The 17,088-nt window shown below is 43.0% G+C and overlaps 1 protein-coding gene across 2 annotated transcripts; it reads right to left on the reverse strand.

Moving 5' to 3' along the window:
- Positions 1 to 76: 76 nt before the first annotated feature.
- LOC131132424 (cGMP-dependent protein kinase 2) lies at positions 77 to 13,137 on the reverse strand. 2 transcript variants are annotated; one of them, XM_058078031.1, is made up of 19 exons: positions 13,016 to 13,137; positions 11,114 to 11,467; positions 10,043 to 10,209; positions 9,832 to 9,945; positions 9,529 to 9,634; positions 8,849 to 8,912; positions 8,663 to 8,740; positions 8,341 to 8,435; positions 7,719 to 7,787; positions 7,517 to 7,615; positions 7,299 to 7,446; positions 5,631 to 5,767; positions 2,855 to 2,944; positions 1,942 to 2,083; positions 1,708 to 1,871; positions 1,480 to 1,602; positions 1,025 to 1,087; positions 786 to 852; positions 77 to 205 (listed from the first exon to the last, which is right to left on the reverse strand). In XM_058078031.1, the coding sequence occupies exons 1-19, from the start codon at positions 13,135 to 13,137 to the stop codon at positions 110 to 112; spliced, it is 2,298 nt and encodes a 765-aa protein (XP_057934014.1). In that variant the 3' UTR covers positions 77 to 109. The 2 variants fall into 2 exon arrangements, with proteins under 2 accessions (XP_057934014.1, XP_057934015.1); XM_058078032.1 differs by lacking the exons at positions 11,114 to 11,467; positions 13,016 to 13,137 and having other exon boundaries at positions 7,299 to 7,470; positions 7,520 to 7,615; positions 10,043 to 10,199.
- Positions 13,138 to 17,088: the final 3,951 nt, after the last annotated feature.

A 17,088-nucleotide genomic window follows, 5' to 3' on the forward strand; every position in this document is an offset into this window, starting at 1 on the left:
CATTGCACACTTTTTCTCAAGACTGGTATTTATTAGTCGATTACCGGTGGCCTCCAAAGCCACAGCCATTGGTCACAGCTTGTTTGAGATGTGAGTTTTTGGTGAGGGATCAGAAGTCTTTATCCCAGCCAGATGTCTCATCCGGGATCACCTCTGTGTCGGCAGGGAAGATGTCAAAGCAACTGTGATCCAGGGGGCCTTGCAGCTGGCGGAATAAACCATGTGATCACAAAAAGTGGTGGTGTATCTAGACCAGGGGTCTCAAACATGCGGCCCCCACCTTGATATGAAAGTTTAATGTTAGTGCGGCCCGCGCAAGTTTGATATGGATGCTGTATGGTATCATGTACCCAGAAAAAATTATTACGTTTGATTCATGTTCATGTTAAAGGTTAAATAACTGTTAATAGTTATCCTCCCTATCCGTGTGGAAGTGGTAAATTTTTGGCTATTTAAGTTTAAAGGAAATAATTTGAAGGCTACCGTTTAGGTCGCTGGCTCTCTAGTTTGCGAGTTAGCATGTGTCTCAGGACACTTTATCAGAGCTTTTCTTGTAGAAAATCGAAACCAAAGCAAAGTTTTTTACATTTTTTTGTTTTTAATAAATGCGTTTTTTTTTTTTTTTTTTGGAAAACCTGATGCGGTCCAGTCTCACCCAGACCCGAGCTCCAGTGGCCCCCCAGTAAATTGAGTTTGAGACCCCTGATCTAGAAGATGGTGAACAGGTTTTGGCATGCCCCTTCACCCCGAGTGGGCAATTGTGAACAAGTCCTAGCTGATCTCACCTCTCTCTTCAGAGGAGACGTTAGCTTGTGACGCCTTAATCCCTCCCAGTTGAACCCCTGGAACCACCTGTGGAAACGGTCGCAAACGTTCATTCCGACGTCCATTCAGGTCCATCGACCGTCGTTGATTCTTGGGTAGTTATTAGTACACACATGAAAAAAATACAATGCTTGACAGAAATCTTCCATGAAAAGCAGAAGTACGAGGAATGGTACACAAATGTGTTAAACGGACGTACTTGTGCTTCTTGATGTCGGTGATGCCATTCTTTTTGTTTCCCAGCCTTTGCACGGGATTTAACCTGAACACAGAAGGACAATGCGCTTTAAGGTCATTACCAAACTGGTGTCATTACCTAAATATTAGGACTGGTACTGCATTAAAAAAAGTTCTCCCATTTCATGTGGAAGTGGTACGTTTTTAGTCTCTTACTTGGTCCTTCCCCACTCCATTCGAAAAGGCTACCTTGTTAGCTCAATGTTAGCTCGGCTCAAATAAGCACACTTTACATCATAAGAACCGGAAGACTGGAAGCCACGGCTGGCAGCCATATTTTGGTGCATGCCGTGGACGCCACGGGATCCAGATATTTAAGACGTTTTGGTTGGTGGAGGGGTGATGGTGGGTCCCACAGACAAACTCGTTTTCAGGTTTTCATACCACTGGTCGTTATTACCCGATGCGGGGCCATACTTGCAAAGTCTCCTGATGAGGTCATCTGGACGCTTGCCTATTCGCTTTGGAAAGTCGACTTTTTCAATGCCATGGAGGACCACCGTGTAGACCTTTATGGGGTCTGAGCCAGAAAAGGGTGGACTGCAGAAGGGAAAAAAAGAAAAAGCCACCACCAGACATGAGGAATAAAAATATGGCTGCACCAAAACACACGCACACTCAAACCAGCGTCATGGTCTGGCTTACTTGCCAGTTAGGAGTTCAAATATGAGGATTCCCAAAGACCAGCAGTCAGCTCCAAAGTCATGGCCCTTGTTCATGATGACTTCTGGGGCCACATACTCTGGGGTCCCACAAAATGTCCAAGTTTTCTTTCCGAGACCAATTTGTTTAGCAAAGCCAAAGTCTGCCTGTGGAAATACGGAAACATACAATCAGAATACCCGGTATTTACTTTGGAACTTCAAAGTACCCACTTACCATCTTGACATAACCTTTGGCATCGAGGAGAAGGTTTTCAGGTTTGAGGTCTCTGTAGACGACCCCCATGGTGTGGAGATACTCAAAGGCCTCCAAGACACAACCGATACAAAATCTGGCCGTGGAATCATCAAAATAATTCCTAGTAGGAGAGAATGCAGACATGGTAATACTTGTGGTATATTGTACGCTCAACTCCAAAAATATTGCACCAGTGAGGCTCACTCCTTTCATTTTTCAGTAAAAACATGATCATGAATTGGCATGGCATGGAATATCGAATGTTTGATGAACATGTAACATATGTACCATAATCCCCCCCATTATCGCAGTCAATTTATACAAAGTATAAATATATGGAATAATATAATAATATATAGTATAATATAATAATATAATATAATATAATAAATAGATGGAATATTTGATTACGACCTTCTAAATATGTTTTTTTAAACATTACTAGAGCCCTCCAGACATGAAATAACACCCCTATAGTCACACATAATTATTATTTTTTTTATTATTATTTTTTGTTTTCACATAATTATAATAATACTATTCCCTATACCTTCTAACGTTTGAAACCAAAAAAACTAGCTTATGTTAACTTATGTCAGTTATGTTAGCTCCGTTAACTTTGGAATCTTAAGTTCAGAACAACCCTGGAGGCTAACTTCCTTGTTAGCAAGCGGCGGCTGTCTCATCACAGTTAGCCATTTTGTTGTGAATAAGGAATAACGACGACGGGGTGTTATTTAATGCCTACGGCCCAGATTTGGAAAGTCAAACTGTTTTCTACTTCACAAAAATTGACGATAGCCAATTAATCGTTTTTTTTTTTTTTATGGAAGAGGGATGAGATGCCCACTAAAATCCACTTGTGTGTCCCGTTCCAGGACACTTGACTCACATGTCCCGCAGCACAGTCCACAATTCTCCACCCAGACACGCCTCCAACAGCATGTAGACACATTTGCTGTCCCGAAATGTTCGAAATAACCTAGAGTGGATACAGAGAGGTCAACGTGGCAGATTTCTCTTCGTTATTATGATCAGCATTTCTATTGTGGTGCTTGCATTCCACATTAAAATCCTGTCCCATACGCCGGTACACCATTCCAAAAACGCACGTCCACAAGACTGCCTTTTGAAACAACTTATGAAACAACTTATGAAACCAATCATAAATGGAAGTCGCTAAGTCGTAGCAGACATTTATCAGTTAATCAGTTCATCAATCCAGCAAACATCAGGACTCCTTTAAAAACATCATGGCATACATTTCTTAGAACAGTTCTTATGATAACACATTTCTTATGACATTTCTTATGATAACACTAAAGGCTCGGTTCGAACCAACCACACACACGCTTGCTGAAGTAGACTTTTGCTTTTAAGGACCTACTTATGTGTGTGTATGTATGTATGTATGTATGTATGTATGTATGTATGCATGTATGCATGTATGTATGTATGCATGCATGCATGCATGCATGCATGCATGCATGCATGCATGCATGCATGTATGTATGTATGTATGTATGTATGTATGTATGTATGTATGTATGTATGTATGTATGTATGTATGTATGTATGTATGTATGTATGTATGTATGTATGTATGTATGTATGTATGCATGCATGCATGCATGCATGCATGCATGTATGCATGTATGTATGTATGTATGAATGAGTGTGTGTGCGTGCGTGCGTACATGCGTACGTATGTATGTATGTATGTACGTATGTACGTATGTAAGAGTATGTAAGAGGCCACAAACATACATGTATGTATGTGTGTGTGTGTGTGTGTGTGCGTGCATGCGTGCGTGCGTGTATGTATGTACGTATGTACGTATGTAAGAGTATGTAAGAGGCCACAAACATGTATGTATGTATGTATGTGTGTGAGTGAGTGAGTGAGTGAGTGAGTGTGTGTGTGTGTGTGTGTGTGTGTGTGTGTGCGTGCGTGCATACGTATGTACGTACGTACGTATGTATGTATGTACGTATGTAAGAGTATGTAAGAGGCCACAAACATACATGTATGTATGTATGTATGTATGTATGTATGTATGTATGTATGTATGTATGTATGTATGTATGTATGTATGTACGTATGTACATATGTACGTATGTATGTATGTATGTACGTATGTAAGAGTATGTAAGAGGCCACAAACATACATGTATGTATGTGTGTGTGTGTGTGTGTTTGTGTGTGTGTGCGTGCATGCGTGCGTGCGTGTATGTATGTACGTATGTACGTATGTAAGAGTATGTAAGAGGCCACAAACATGTATGTATGTATGTATGTGTGTGAGTGAGTGAGTGAGTGAGTGAGTGAGTGAGTGTGTGTGTGTGTGTGTGTGTGTGTGTGTGTGTGTGCGTGCGTGCATACGTATGTACGTACGTACGTATGTATGTATGTACGTATGTAAGAGTATGTAAGAGGCCACAAACATACATGTATGTATGTATGTATGTATGTATGTATGTATGTATGTACGTACGTATGTACGTATGTATGTATGTATGTACGTATGTACATATGTGCATATGTATGTATGTATGTACGTACGTACGTACGTACGTATGTAAGAGTATGTAAGAGGCCACAAATATCCCTTTTTCTAAATATCCCTACTTGTGTGGATGCGGCCTGACTGTTTGCACACTAAAGGTCCCCCAAAAAATCATCAATACTTACTAGGATTTACAAACAAATTGATACTTATTACTTCATCAATACTTAGGGTTTACAAACAAATGGATACTTATTACGTCATCTTATTACTGTTATGTTTGATTCTGTCAGCTTGGTACCGTAATGTTGGCTGGATGGAAGCACGCAAAGAATGTTGGGATTTGATGGGTTGATGAAGGTCAGTGGAGAAGGAGGACACATTTGGAGGAGCCTTGGTGGACTTGGTGGACTTTCTAACTGGGCCAGTCTTGGGGCAGCACAATGACGCCATGCAGCCTACGGACCCCGGGTTCAAAGTCATTGACTTGTTTTGACCTGTGTTTCTACCTCGGGGTGGTTCCAGGTTTTCTTGAGCTACGATCTGAAACGTTGATGAGTTGATGAACAGACTTGACTTTAATGCTCGCTTTGCTGACTCCATATCTTTTGTCTGGCTTCCATTTATTCTGTCTGCACTTGACCACGCCTCCTCTCCATTTGGCTGCATTTTCCTGCTTTCAGTTTCAAGGTCAGTTTCAGTACAGATCAGTGAATACGTACAACCACTTTCTCTAGTATTTCAACTGGGGGGGTCTGTCATGATAAAATAATTGAGACAGACATAGGTCTGGGTTCTTATGACATAAGCTGACCTAGATGCTGCGTGACAACAGGGTGGGAAAGTTGACATTTCGGCTGAACTTATCTAAAAAAACTGAAAAGCTGCTTACTTAAGGCTTTTGTTCTTGAAAGTCATAGTCCAGATAAATTTCATCATGACGTGGGCTTGGAGACACAAGCATTCTGTAGCACTCTCCTTAGCAACCCAGTAGCCACGTCCTTAGCAACCCAGTAGCCACGTCCTTAGCAACCCAGTACGGCTCGGAGAACGTTTTCCTCCAACTCCAATATCTCAGCATACGTGGTCGCTGAAGCAGATTATGTCTATGTGTGGGTTCGTACTGCGAAACCCCCCCGGCTGGAGAACGATCTGACACACCTGATGATAAAGGCTGAGTTGCTTTGCAGAAGGATATTCTTCTCGGAGTAAACGTGTTCTTGCTGCCTGGTGTCCACAACATGCTTCTTCTTTATGCATTTCAGAGCAAACGTGGTGTCCTCGTCCTTAAGCTTCACCTGCAACAGCGTAAACACGCAAGAAAACCACCTCGCTAAATCTTCCACAGATGCACAAAAAATTGATTAAAGGGGAATCTTCTTTTTGGAATGTTGCTCATCATTCCCAATCCCAAGACATATTTCTTTCCCTTGTCTGTGCATTCTAACATGACAAAAGGAGTTAATACGAGCTAGCTAAAATGCACACCATTGGGATACTTTGTCCTAAAAACGACTTTGCAAGCCTCAGCAAGATGCTCGTTTGATCTGAGCACCAGGATTCGTCTTTGCTGAAAGATACAGCTATTCCATCGGTCGGCATCCCATTGGGAGCGAACATTGGAAGCAATAAAACAATTCCCTGCCTGGGGGAAGAGGGCGTCTTACCTTGTTGACGGACGTAGCGATACGTCCGATCAGTGGGTCTCTAATGTTCTAAATCAGGGGTCTCAAACTCAATTTACTTGGGGGCCACTGGAGCTCGGGTCTGGGTGAGACTGGGCCGCATCAGGTTTTCCAAAAAAAAAAAAAAAAAATGCATTTATTAAAAACAAAAAATGTTAAAAAAACTTCGCTTTGGTTCCAATTTTCTACAAGAAAAGCTCTGATAAAACATTCCACTGTTCTCAACTATCTTACTTTTTATTTTTCTACACAAAATAAGATGAAAAATAAATAAACAAATCAAGAATAAAGAAAATCAATCAATCAGTAATAAATAAATGAATATAATAATAATAATAAAATGGCAAATAATAAAAAGTTAAGAAAGCACATATAGTTGGTGGGTAGACAAAGGATTTTTTTCAGATTAAAATGAACAAAGCATTATTAGAGCCCTGTAGACATGACAAAACATGACTATAGTCACATTTATACTCTTTTTATTTACAACATATTGCGCAACTGCAGGGTCTTGAGACACATGCTAACTCGCAAACTAGAGAGCTAGCGACCTAAACGGTAGCCTTCAAGTTATTTCCTTTAAACTTAAATAGCCAAAAACTTACCACTTCCACACGGATAGGGAGGATAACTATTAACAGTTATTTAACCTTTAACATGAACATGAATCAAACGTAATAATTTTTTCGGGGTACATGATACCATACAGCATCCATATCAAACTTGCGCAGGCCGCACTAACATTAACCTTTCATATCAAGGTGGGGGCCTCAAACTAGTGTTGTGCGGGCCCCATTCGGCCCGCGGGCCGCGTGTTTGAGACCCCTGTTCTAAATAATGAAAATAGGGCAAGATACTGTAAGTATTCCACGTTATCATCAATGATCAGCATGGCCATAGAACCAGAAAACATTTTAGGGGCTTTCCCAGTCAAAATAGATGTCTCCCAATGACATCCATTGTTAGCTAGCTCATATTAAGTCGTTACGATGCACAGAAAAGGGAAATAAATATGTGTTGATGTTTCATATTAGGATCGGGAATGGTGGGCAGAAGTCCCAGAAAGTGCCGTTCCCCTTGAACCTCCCCTGAATGTACAGTGGATGCTGCTGCCAATATCGTCATTCAAAAAATGACCACTCACCAACTCCACCCGTCCAAATCCTCCCATTCCCAAAGTCGCTACGACCTGCAGATCCTGGAAAGGCTGATGATGTGGCAGAAGCATCATTTTCTCCTTTAGACGTATCAGCTCTTGGGCATCAGCGGAATCAACCTGCGGCGAATGAGGCCTGAGACAGAAGGTATGGCGTGATATTCAAATCATTTCCGATGGTAGAGGCCGTGACCTCTTGCACTCACAGGGCGTTCCTCCTCTCATCACTCCTGGAAAGTTCTTCTATGTATTCCTTCAAGTAGGCCTGGAGTTCCTCGTAGGTTCCCACCATCTGGTTGAAGTTACTGGTGAAAAAGCCAAACAAATATTGCTCTACTTCAATGAAGCTCTACTTGGAACTGATCCTGACATGTTGACCAGGCGTGTCGAATACAAGCGGCTACTCACTCCCTGTCCACCACCAGACACTGCGTCCCATCTTCACTGCAGACGATGTTGGCTGAGCGAAGATCTTCACTGCAAGGATCGAGGATGGAGGAAAGATAGCCTCAAGCAACTGTTGGCCGAGTTTGACCATCACAACAATTTCACATCCATTTATGTGAGAGGAACCTGGAGGAAACCCACTCAAGCAAACTCCTCACAGAGGATGAAGGGAAGTTCTCACTGGAGGGATGCTACCATTCTTGGCTTAGTAAATAATTCACTCATGCCAAACATAACGAGCAAATCTTCTTGAGTCCAAAGCCAAACACTGACGTTTTTGCCCGACGTTTCCAGGACCAGTTCCTCATAGGTTAGAACACGTCATCTAAACTCCACACGAGCAAGCCCTTGGGCAATGGAGGCAAGAGAAGAACTCCTACAAGGAAGAAACCTTGTACAAAGCTTCATCTTCAAAGATTCATCTTCTCCAAAGCTGCCCAGTTCAGTTCTTCATAGACTTTTAGGTTAGTTGGTCAAATCAGGCTCGGTGGTGGGCTGGGACTTTAACTCAGGGTGGGGCTGTGGTTTGTGAATAAGCACCAAACTGACAGGTCAATGACCCAACAAAGATCTAGTCACGTACCTGATGAGCGCCTTCTCTCCAAAGTAGTCTCCGACTCCGAGGGTCTTGATTTCCTGAGGCTCAGAGAAGCCCTCCGCGCTTTGCGTGACAATCACCTTCAAACAGGAACATGTCACTTTGAAATAAAAACTGGTCAGGTTTTTTTTTGTTTCCTGCTGGTTGACATGGCGTGGAGCACTGGAGGTGCCCCCCCCCCCCAGACCCTAAAGTTCATGCCTTATATCTCGTCTATCATTCACAGCAGTGAGGGCGTGGCTAGGTACTAGGTACTAGGTACTAGGTACTAGGTACTAGGTACTAGGTACTAGGTACTAGGACTTACTTCTCCTTTTGCGATGATGAAGAATGTGTTCCCCTCTTCACCTTCTCGAATAATGTACTCTCCTTTCTCAAAATAGTCCTACAACAAAAAAGCGTCTTTGTCATCGAGTCAACACAGGAAACTACAGACCTGATAATCAATTCAAGATAATCAATTCAAGATAATCAATTCAAGAGAAAGACTCACAATTTCAAGACAATCAACAATCTTGGCAAGTTTCTCTTCAGGCAGCTCTCGAAGTAGGGACACACTTGCAAAAAAAAAAAAAGAGATTTAGGAAAAAACCGAACCAGTTTCTTTGGCACCTGATCGCAGTGGAACTTCAGTTCCCATAATGCTTAGAGTTCAGCGCCAGGAAGTAGAACATTGAACGTTTTCAAGTCTTATGCCAAATCTTAGGTTAGTTTGATCAAGTGTGGAATTGTCACAGGTTCCATTTGGACCGCTTGGAATTGGGAACACTGGGAGAGGAAAGAAATCACCCACAGCAGTTGCATGGTCCAACGGAGCTGAGGTCAGCGTCTTTTGGAAACGTGAAAGACGAGCCCAAAGAGTCAAGTGCAGATTGTGTTGGCAGACCGGACAGGACCGGACAGGACCGGACCTTATTTAGCAAGTACTTGTGTAATACTGCATACAGTATACGTAATGTGTTACACCCTGAAATGCCACCTCGGAAGAAAGTCCTGGTTTTCCAAGTAGCAACCGTGTGATGGAGCATAAAGACCAAGGTGATCGTTGACGTCGATGGTGTCCATCTTTTATTCTGTTCTCTGTAAACGGGGCTTCACTGGAGCGATGGGCATGCCAACTTCCTTGAGGGAATCCCAAAGAACTCCCAAAGTCAGACTGCGAGGGTTCCTCACCTGCTCAAAAAACTGAAATATTCCTCATGCTGGGCTTGTGCGGTCCGCATCACGATAACCTGGAATGTCCGGCGGTCCAAGGCCCAGATGTGGGACTGGGTCACAGCTGTGAATGAAAAGATCACGGTGACGTGAAATCAGGCGGGGACATTGTGACCAATCAACTGTGCCCCCCAACGCCAACATCCGCCAACCAATGTTTTTACAACAGGTGCCGGTTTTTTATTGTGACATGCTGATTGGTCCGTCTCCGTGCAAAGTCTCCCCAAGGCGCAGCACCAGCAGAATGGTGTGTTCACTGACCTTTTACAGTGGCCGTCCTCTTACAGTTATACAGTATGGCCAGTTCCCCAAACGCTGTCCCGGGACGCATCTCACCAAGCAACTTCCCACTCTGGACCACCTCCAGCAAGCCGTCTGAAAGGTACCACATTGAATACCTTCATTGTACTTCTACTCTTTTGTACAAGACTCATAGACTCATTGTACTTCTAGTTGTTAGCAGCGAGCTGACCTGCTAGAACGTAGAGGTAGTTCCCACATTGGCCCTCCTGGATGACCGTCTGTCCTTGGCCGTAAACCTTCTCGTACATGCACTCCACCATCTCCCTCAGGGGTTGCGGCTCCAGTCTTTTCAGGAAGTCGTTGTTCATGATGGCATCGTTCAGCATCTTGGTTGTTCTGCCATGGACAGAAGAAAATCAAGTTCTCATGCAAGTAAAGGACATGCAGAAGGTCGGAGGTTCTGTCCTGGGTTCTTCTCCACTGGGCTGTTTTTACTTTGTGCCATCTCAGGGATTCTTGGGCCGTACTCCCACCAGACCAGGGCTCAGCTGGGAGTATTCCCAGGAAGGGGTGGCGTATGTGTGTGTCGTTCCTCATTTCCATATCACACAGATGTTGTCTTTGGAGAACATTCAGAACATTCAAGCAGCTGGCGGATTGATTGGCGCGTTGTGGGCAAGCAAAGCCACTCAAGGCGAGCCCATAATGAGTCTATCTGCATTTAAATCCCAACGCTTTTTGTTCAGATCTGCATAAGCAGCGTGGGCGGAGCTTTGCTTGTTTTCATCCGACTGCTTGTCCCACATTTCCTAAAGACGAGATCGGCAAACGTTGCGGAAGGAAAGAAAAAGTGTGACCGTGGAAAAGCCTGCCAACGTGGCAGTAATTCCGTTCACATCTTTCCTGCTGATGTGCTCTATGGTAGCCATCGTAATCATTTTATCATTGATAATATTGTGAATAATGCTATATATATTATTGATATTATTATTAACATCCTTTTGATTCTTGTATTAGGAATATTCTGAATTCCAATTATGTGAATATTATGAGTAATAATACGCTTGTTCACCTCCATCTATGGTGTCCATGCAGTTTTTCTATGCTTGAAAAATATTGCCAAAATATTAAATTTCCTGTAAATAAGGAAGCCTTCTGTGATCATGGTCGGACCTGGATCAACCAACCATGACAAAGGAGGGATCAGTCGATAGCATTTTGGAATATTATGGGGGACATGACAGCGGTGGGATGATCCACTCTGACGGTCCAGGTACCAAACTCGGTGGTATCAACTTACTGTGAATCTTTCCGGATGGGTTTCACCGTGGAAATGTGCGTAGGCCTCAGCCCCCCACAGAAGTTGTCAGAAGTGGGTTCAGCAGAGACTCCTTCTTTGGCTTTGAGCCTTCGGTGGACCTCCATGGCCACCCTGTGGAAATGACCGGGACCCTGGTTGATGACGCTGAAGCGGCGTGGACTAATCCCTGGTGGCGAGCATCCCAAGCTGTTGTACCCGATAGCATCCTGCAGTTTGTCAATCTGAGAGACCTTGGCCTCCAACTCTTTCTGGAGATGCTGCAACTGAAGTTCTTGGGCCTTCAACTCCTGGTCCCGCTGCGTGAGCTTCCCCTCCAGGTAGGTTATTCGCAACCTTGCATGAGAAATTGGAATTAAAATCAGTACGAGCGATTGGGCAAAGAGCCCAGTGCTGCCATATTGGGATAACCAAGTCTATGTAGGACCAGGACTCAGGTGTTTGTCATTCAGTACCAAAGATGTACAGTATGGATACCTTTTTAGAACCCCCAACGCTGGGTCCCAAAAACATGGGGGGATTGAGCGAGCATGGAGGTGTGTAGCGTGCAGAAGGTCAGGCACACATAGCTCACTTCCATTTGTGAAATGCTTTATAGCGTTATATTTGTATTATATATTTGTATTTGATATTTTTATATTATATTTTATATTTGTAAATCATCTTTTATTTGGATTCTTTATCTTGATATACTTGTTGACTCAGCTGTCACAAAAAGAAAGAAAGTCATAGTGATAGTTAGAGTTATAGTGATAGGAGCACCCAAAAATGGCATAAAATGCCAAAATTTTAGGGTGGCAATTTTTGACAAAAAACAAGGGGTTAGTATGTTGGTTTTTTCAGTTTTTTTCAACTTGCTTCTAATGCACTTTTCAGGTCAAAAAACAGGGGAAACCTCACACACACTCAACAGGGGCGCCAAGATCCCCCCCCAAAATGGCATAAAATGACAAAATTTTAGGGCGTCAATTGTTGACAAATTTTGACAATTTTTGACAAAAAACGTAACGTGTGTTGTTTTTTTCATATTTTTCATTTTTTTTCAACTTGCTTCTAATGCACTTTCCAGGTCAAAAAACAGGGGAAACCTCACACACACTCAACAGGGGCCCCAGGAGCACCCAAAAATGGCATAAAATGTCAAAATTTTAGGGTGTCAATTTTTGACAAAAAACATAACGTATGTCGTTATTTTCCGTTTTGTTCCATTTTTTTCAACTTTCAGCTTCAAATGCAGTTTTCGGGTAGGAAAAACAGGGGAAACCTCACACACACTTAACAGGGGCCCCAGGAGGCGTGTAGCGTGTAGAAGGTCAGGCACACATAGCTCACTTCCAAATGTGAAATGCTTTATAGCGTTATATTTGTATTATATATATTTGTATTTTATGTTTTATATTAGATTTATATTTTATATTTGTAAATCATCTTTTATTTGGATTGTGCTGTTTATCTTGGTAAACTTGTTGACTCAGCTGTCACAAAAAGAAAGAAAGTCAAAGTGATAGTTATGCTTGAAATGTATGGTTTTCCAACCTTTTTTAGTCGGGAGCTGATATTTTCCTGAAACTTATCTATGCTCTACTGCTGATTACTAAAGAGCAGAAAAAGGTAGAGACCAACTTTATTTTTCCATTTCTTCTTTGGCCAGCGTCCATGTTGATATAGCCCCAGAAGACGATATTCTGTATGCCTTGAAAGATCCATCAAAAAGGTTTAAAATGGCCGCTACTGTCCTTACTGTCCCATTGAATGAGTTAAGGGCTGATGTTGGCTTCCAAAGCCAACCAGTTGGTATGGAAACCACGAGTCCTCGGTTGACACGAATAGTTTCGACTCTAGCCCAGTGTACTACACGTTTGTCATAAGATACGTGATGCTTACCTCAGGATGTCCACGTCCAGGCCTGGGGGGTCTGTGTGGATGGAGGCCAGGCAGGTGTTCTCCTCAGCCTGCCGGGCTTTTATCGAACCGTTGCCCATGGCCAGACATCGGTTTGCTACCATAGGATTGGTTCTCAGAGCTGGGTCAAAGCTTGTCTGAGAAGATGCTCTGCAACCGGACAAGTCTGACCTCGCTGATGCTCACAATGGACCATCAAAGGCAGGTCAAAAAGTCTTCTCGTCTTCCTACACGTACTAGCATGCATTTACAAAGAGGAGAAAACCATCACCTGTGGACGGACAGGACAAATACTAGAGAGGCGACCCCCTACGTCGATAGCCTTCATAGAGTCCAAGGCTTCTGGTTTTACCTCCAGTGTCCAGCTACCAATCCATCTTCTTTGCAGACCTCTGCTCACGTCTTCTTTTTTTCCACCGCCCACAGGCACAATGACGCTGTGTGCTGGGAGGGGTCTTTCTTCATGCGTTACCAAGGGTGCTTCTGATCAAAGTGAAGCATCCGGCAGCCCCTGATGGTCTTAAGCTGTTGGTCCTTGTGTGTTTGCGTGTGTGAGGGCGAGCGAGAGAGAGAGAGAGCGAGAGAGCGACATTCAGACAATCGCAAACGTAACAGGCCAGAAGGAAGCGTGTACAGTCGATGCCCGGATCCTTCAGGCCCGGTCCACAGGGGAACTTCCTGGGATTTGCATCGTGGTCGCATCCCGACTGCAACGGATCACTGGTAGAAAAGGATGTAATACCCAGAACCACGAGACACGCCAAACAAGAAGTCCGATTTCCAGGACTTACAAGGAAGTGGAATTATTATTTTGGACAATCAGACGACCAACTATCAGGAGAATATGGGCTGGGCTGAGCCGCGTCGTCCAAATATATTATTATTATTAATATACATCATCAAAGCTGACTTTGACATCATGGTTTTAAAAACAGGGCAAGTCAAATAATTCCGTCCTAACCGAACCTCACACACACTCAACAGGGGCCCCAGGAGCACCCAAAAATGGCATAAAATGCCCAAATTTTAGGGCGTCAATTTTTGACAAAAAACGTAAGGGGTTAGTATGTAATTTTTTTCAGTTTTTTTCAACTTGCTTCTAATGCACTTTTCTCGTCAAACAGGGGAAACCTCACACACACTCAACAGGGGCCCCAGGAGCACCCAAAAATGGCATAAAATGCCAAAATTTTAGGGCGTAAATTTTTGACAAAAAACGTAAGGGGTTAGTATGTCGTTTTTTTCAGTTTTTTTCAACTTGCTTCTAATGCACTTTTCGGGTCAAAAAAACAGGGGAAACCTCACACACACTCAACAGGGGCCCCAGGAGCACCCAAAAATGGCATAAAATGCCAAAATTTTAGGACGTCAATTTTAGACAAAAAACGTAAGGGAAAATAAGCACAGCTAGCCTCTGCTAGCTTCTGGTGTTATGGTTTAGTAATCCAAACCGTGTCCACTCGACTGAGTGACATCCCATTTTGATCTGATCTTTGTGGGCTGCCCTCGCCTGCACATCCCTTGTCTGACTGTGACCTCTATGTCACCTCCAAAGTACACGGAATACACAGCATGAAACCTGAAAATACGTCTTTATTGTCATTGTGACAGACTTCATTGTTTCAATGTGGAGGTCAAAGCAATAACGTGAAGTCCTTACTTGGATACACCAGTCCAGGGTGGACCTGCCTCGCCCGAAGACGGCTGGGATAGGCTCCTGCACCCCCATGACCCATGAGGATAAGCGGTAGAAAATGAATGAATGAATGAATGATCATATATATCAATACACACAGTATATGCAGTATATATATGTATATATATAATATAATAATAATATATATAAAAGTCCAATATTGTTAGTATCGTTGTACTTCATATGAACTGTGGTCATTCTCTTTCTTAGCACATCATTGTTAGCACATCATGGGGGGGGGGGGGGGGGTGTCACACTGTTCTTCCAGTTTCCTTTCATACGCCGTCCGTGGATTCCAATGCCATGTTCTATATATTCATATTAGGGCTGGTAATCGATTAAAATATTTGATCACCATTTTGTCCATAGTTAACTCACTATTAATCGCATTTAATCACAGATGGAAATACGTTTTTATCTATAATAAGTAGGGCAAATCTGGATTCCATGTGCAACTACAATAATTACATCAAATCTGATGTCAAAGGATATGAATTTGGGAACTTTGGGCCGTTAATCGTGCATCAAAACCGCCGTTTGCCGCCGTTAAAGGGAACTAACGCTAACGCGTCATTAAGACGCTAACTTTGACCGCCCTAATTTATATACGTATATACTCGATATATACTCTATATTTTATGGGCTGATGTCACTCAACGAATCACGGCACTGTTGAACCCGCCATGTTGATTTCTCTATCGGAGGGTTTAGCGTTAGCTTGTAGCATCCCTGTTCACCGTGCTCCACAAAACTCTCGACTGTGGACGATATCTAACGATCGGATTTGGCGATGCAAATCCTAAATGGAAGCTAGCACCACAACACATCCTACACACCTGACTGAACTGCCCTGCATCACAAAGTACACAAAGTACACAAAGTTACTGCATACAGTAAAGAGAGAACTTCATCAAGAAAAAAAGAAAAAAGCTGAATGCCTTTTATTTGTGTTTTAGCTCAAGTAGCCATTTTTATACTTGAAAATGCAACATTTAGGCAACAAATACATCAAATGTGCTTAAATATATAAAAATATGCATTTTTTGGAGTAACTTCTTCCAGCGGGAATCTGTGATTTGGGAAATAACGTATATTTGAAAAACGTGATAGTTGGAGACCAACTACAGCCACAGGCCCCTCCCACCTTCTCTTCTCGTGACACCCCCAGCGGCCAATAGCTTTTAACACTGGAGTGTTGCGTGGGCGTGGCCTAAAACAACTCGGACAGCCCCCAGCTTCCTCAAACAATACGCACTGGAAAGACAGGATTGTCCAGCCATTAAACACCTTTGGACAGGACTGTCCATCATCAGTGGCAGTCCTGGACCGTCCATTCATCCAGGACTGTCCATCATCAGTGGCAGTCCTGGACCGTCCATTCATCCAGGACTGTCCATCATCAGTGGCAGTCCTGGACCGTCCATTCATTCAGGACTGTCCATCATCAGTGGCTGTCCTGGACCGTCCATTCATTCAGGACTGTCCATCATCAGTGGCAGTCCTGGACCATCCATTTATCCAGGACTGCTCACCATCAGTGGCAGTCCTGGACCGTCCATTCATCCAGGACTGTCCATCATCAGTGGCAGTCCTGGCATCATCAGTGGCAGTCCCGGATGAATAGACGTGTACTGTCCATTCTACGCAAATCCTTTGCCTTTGCCGTGGTATGTTCAAGTCCACTTTCAGTGTGGGTGGGTCCGATGGCCAGGTTCCCCAATGCTTTTGTGGATATGATGTAGGTTCCGCTAGCTTTCAATAAATAATGGAGTAAAACAGAAGAATTGGATGGTCTAAGCGGACATTTTAAAACCAAAACCCGACTGCAGCTTACATTTTTCAAAATGGATATCATAGTACATTGTTGTTTTTTTGCTGTATTGAATATATAGAGATGAAATACACGATATAGCCTATAAATCCAAAGTATTCAGACAACAATAATAATAACTGGCGACTGTCAATACGACAAAAGGAATGCTTCTCTGCGCTAGCTTTCAAAGAAACAGGAAAGTTGGTGTCAAACGCTGACGAAGGTTGACGGTGTTTTTGTTCAGTCGTTGACCAGGTCAACGCTACAATCAAGAAACCCAGGTAAAGCCACGGGTGTCCAACCTGCGTACTGAGAAGTCAATGTTACTCGAAAACCAATGAACGATATGCTGGAAAGTTAGATGATATTTTCATTTTTCTTGGTTATTTGATTTTATCGTCGTTTTCTGCATGTCGAAGTACACACTGTATGTTCGATGAAACATAACCACTTTTGGCGGTCAGGAATGACTTCCTGCGGCCAAATGGCTTTGTTTTTTTGGAGGTTTTTTTGAGGTACCACTGTTGCTGACAGTGTATTTTTATT

Source organism: Doryrhamphus excisus, chromosome 7 (assembly GCF_030265055.1).
Source record: "Doryrhamphus excisus isolate RoL2022-K1 chromosome 7, RoL_Dexc_1.0, whole genome shotgun sequence".
In the NCBI taxonomy this organism is placed as follows: Eukaryota; Metazoa; Chordata; class Actinopteri; order Syngnathiformes; family Syngnathidae; genus Doryrhamphus; species Doryrhamphus excisus.

Excerpts from the sequence above, each read along its gene's own strand:
- LOC131132424 (XM_058078031.1), bottom strand. The coding sequence starts at position 13,137 with ATGGTAGCAAACCGATGTCTGGCCATGGGCAACGGTTCGATAAAAGCC. Across the intron at positions 8,436-8,662 it reads TCATCATCGCAAAAGGAGAA|GTGATTGTCACGCAAAGCGC; the intron begins GTAAGTCCTAGT and ends TCCTGTTTGAAG. Across the intron at positions 1,088-1,479 it reads CTCATCAGGAGACTTTGCAA|GTTAAATCCCGTGCAAAGGC; the intron begins GTATGGCCCCGC and ends TTCTGTGTTCAG.